Here is a 2,434-nt window from a genome sequence, read left to right as displayed (position 1 = left end):
CAGCCGCGCCGCAGTCAGCTCTGTGTCCTCACAGCCAACAGCATGATGGACAGGAAGCCGCGCCTGCTCTTCCCCACCGACGCCAGCACCCACCTGGTGGCCCTGCAGGGGCAGCCGCTGGCCCTGGAGTGCATTGCCGAGGGCTTGTGAGTCTGCGCCCCCTGCGAGGGGAGGGGCGGGGCGGGGCAGAGCCTTTGCCGGGGCAGGGCTGAGCGGCCTGGTCCTCTCTCCCCTGCGCTCTCTCCCTTGGCCGCCGTGCACCGTGGCCCCGGGCAGCCCCACGCCCACCATCAAATGGCTGCGACCGAGCGGCCCCATGCCGGCTGACCGAGTCACCTACCAGAACCACAACAAGACCCTGCAGCTGCTGAACGTGGGGGAGGAGGACGACGGCGAGTATCGCTGCCTGGCTGAGAACTCCCTGGGCAGTGACCAGCACGCCTACTATGTCACCGTGGAGGGTACGGCGCCTCTGCCGGCTCATCCCATTCAGGCTCCCCAGAATGCAGCACTCACTGTCACAGGGGTGGGCAGGGTCTGGGCCAGGGCCAAGAGCTGGCTGCAGGCTGCGGGCTCAGGGCGGCTCTCCCCTTCCTCGCAGCTGCCCCGTACTGGCTGCACAAGCCCCAGAGCCATCTCTACGGGCCGGGAGAGACGGCCCGCCTGGACTGCCAAGTGCAGGGCAGGCCCCAACCAGAGGTCACCTGGAGAATCAATGGGATCCCTGTGGAGGGTGAGCAGGGCCTCGGGCAGGGACAGGGAGTGAGCTCGGGGAGCCCTGGGGGCGGTGGGGACGAGCAGCGGCCTTGGCGTGGCTCACTGCTCTGGGCCTGGGCCCGCGGGCCACCTCTGCACACACAGAACTGGCCAAGGACCAGAAGTACCGGATCCACCATGGAGCCCTGATCCTGAGCAACGTGCAGCCCAGTGACACGATGGTGACCCAGTGTGAGGCCCGAAACCGGCACGGGCTCCTGCTGGCCAATGCCTACATTTATGTGGTCGGTGAGTGCCAGCCGGCTGGACCCAGCCGCCGCCGCCTCTTTGCCTCGTAGCCCCCAGTCCGTCCCTGCGGCCCACCAGGCAAGGCCACCAGTCTGACTCAGCCCGCAGCTGCTCTGTCCACCGTGGCTGCCTTTCTCCTCTCTGGAACCTTCCCCTCTTCCCCCGCCCATCCTCCCAGCAGCGCGGTGGGGCTCATGGGGGAGAGGCAGAGGCTCTTGTCGGTGTTTTCAGGTGAAGAACCAGCCCCAGAGAGCGGCCTGGCGCCCCACAGGTCACTGAGCAGAGGCTCACCCTGGCCAGGGTGTGCCCGAGGCCAGCCTAGCCGCCCCTCTCCCAGAGGCTTGGGGAAGACTAGGGGGCTAGGCCTGGGGGGCTTTCGGGAAGAGGTAGACTGTCAGCGGGACCTCAGATAATTGGTACGACCTGGGTGGCTGGTCTGAGGCTGGTCTGAGATGCGGGAGGCGCATCTGAGGCAGAGGGGATGGCGTGTCCTAAGGCCGAGAGAGGCTCAGCCTGGCACGGGCCAGAGCCGGGTGCGGGCAGGCAAGATGGGCAGGGCTCTTGGGGGCCTGAGAACGCCTGGAAGAGTCACTGGCAGCTTCCAGAGGCTGCGAGCCCTCCTGGGAGAAGCCGCCCTGCCCACCCCCGCCTGTGCCTCCTGATCGCGCGTGGGCGCTCGCCCGACCCTGAGTCCTGCCACGTCTCCTCCCTCAGAGCTGCCGGCCAAGATCCTGACCCCAGACAACGAGACGTACATGGCGGTCCAGGGTGGCACCGCCTACCTTCTGTGTAAGGCCTTTGGAGCCCCTGTGCCCAGCGTGCAGTGGTGAGCGCCCCGACCCCAGGGGTGGGGGGGCACCATCTCCTGGCCCCGGGAGCCAGGGAGGGCCGGCGGGCCCCGCCCGCTGGCGTCTGAGCCAGGCCTGCCCTGCCCGCCCCAGGCTGGACGGGGAGGGAAGGACGGTGCTTGAGGACGAGCGCTTCTTCCCCTACGCCAACGGGACCCTGGGCATCCGAGACGCCCGGACCAACGACACCGGCCGCTATTTCTGCCAGGCTGCCAACGAGCAAAACAACGCGACCATTGTGGCTAACCTGCAGGTCAAAGGTCCGATGTGGCCAGCAGCCCCTCCAGGAGGGGGCCCAGGGTCTCTGGGGGGCCCCGCAGTGACCTTCCCCTCCCGTCATTGCCCTCAGATGCCACTCGGATCACGCAGGGGCCCCGCAGCGCGATCGAGAAGAAAGGCTCGCGAGTGACGTTCACGTGCCAGGCCTCCTTTGACCCCTCCTTGCAGCACAGCATCACCTGGCGCGGGGACGGTCGCGACCTCCAGGAGCTTGGGGACAGTGACAAGTGCGGGCCCAGCCCCAACCTGGGCTCGGTGGAAGGGGGCAGCCAGGACATCCAGACCTCCTGGCCTCATCCATG

The 2,434-nt window shown here is 68.0% G+C and overlaps 1 protein-coding gene across 3 annotated transcripts in view; it reads left to right on the top strand.

Moving 5' to 3' along the window:
- The window catches only part of L1CAM (L1 cell adhesion molecule), a 14,252-nt gene that overhangs the window by 5,645 nt on the left and 6,173 nt on the right, over window positions 1-2,434 (top strand). For all 3 annotated transcript variants that reach the window (XM_007456654.1, XM_007456655.1, XM_007456653.1), the window contains 7 exons: window positions 35-146; window positions 277-461; window positions 602-733; window positions 862-1,005; window positions 1,720-1,831; window positions 1,947-2,113; window positions 2,203-2,359. In XM_007456654.1, the coding sequence (XP_007456716.1) occupies window positions 35-146; window positions 277-461; window positions 602-733; window positions 862-1,005; window positions 1,720-1,831; window positions 1,947-2,113; window positions 2,203-2,359 (1,009 nt within the window). The remainder of the gene's footprint in view (window positions 1-34; window positions 147-276; window positions 462-601; window positions 734-861; window positions 1,006-1,719; window positions 1,832-1,946; window positions 2,114-2,202; window positions 2,360-2,434) is intronic.

This window comes from Lipotes vexillifer, unplaced genomic scaffold (genome assembly GCF_000442215.2).
Source record: "Lipotes vexillifer unplaced genomic scaffold, Lipotes_vexillifer_v1.1 scaffold899, whole genome shotgun sequence".
Taxonomy (NCBI): domain Eukaryota; kingdom Metazoa; phylum Chordata; class Mammalia; order Artiodactyla; family Lipotidae; genus Lipotes; species Lipotes vexillifer.
This window is presented reverse-complemented; position numbering and strand designations above follow the sequence as displayed.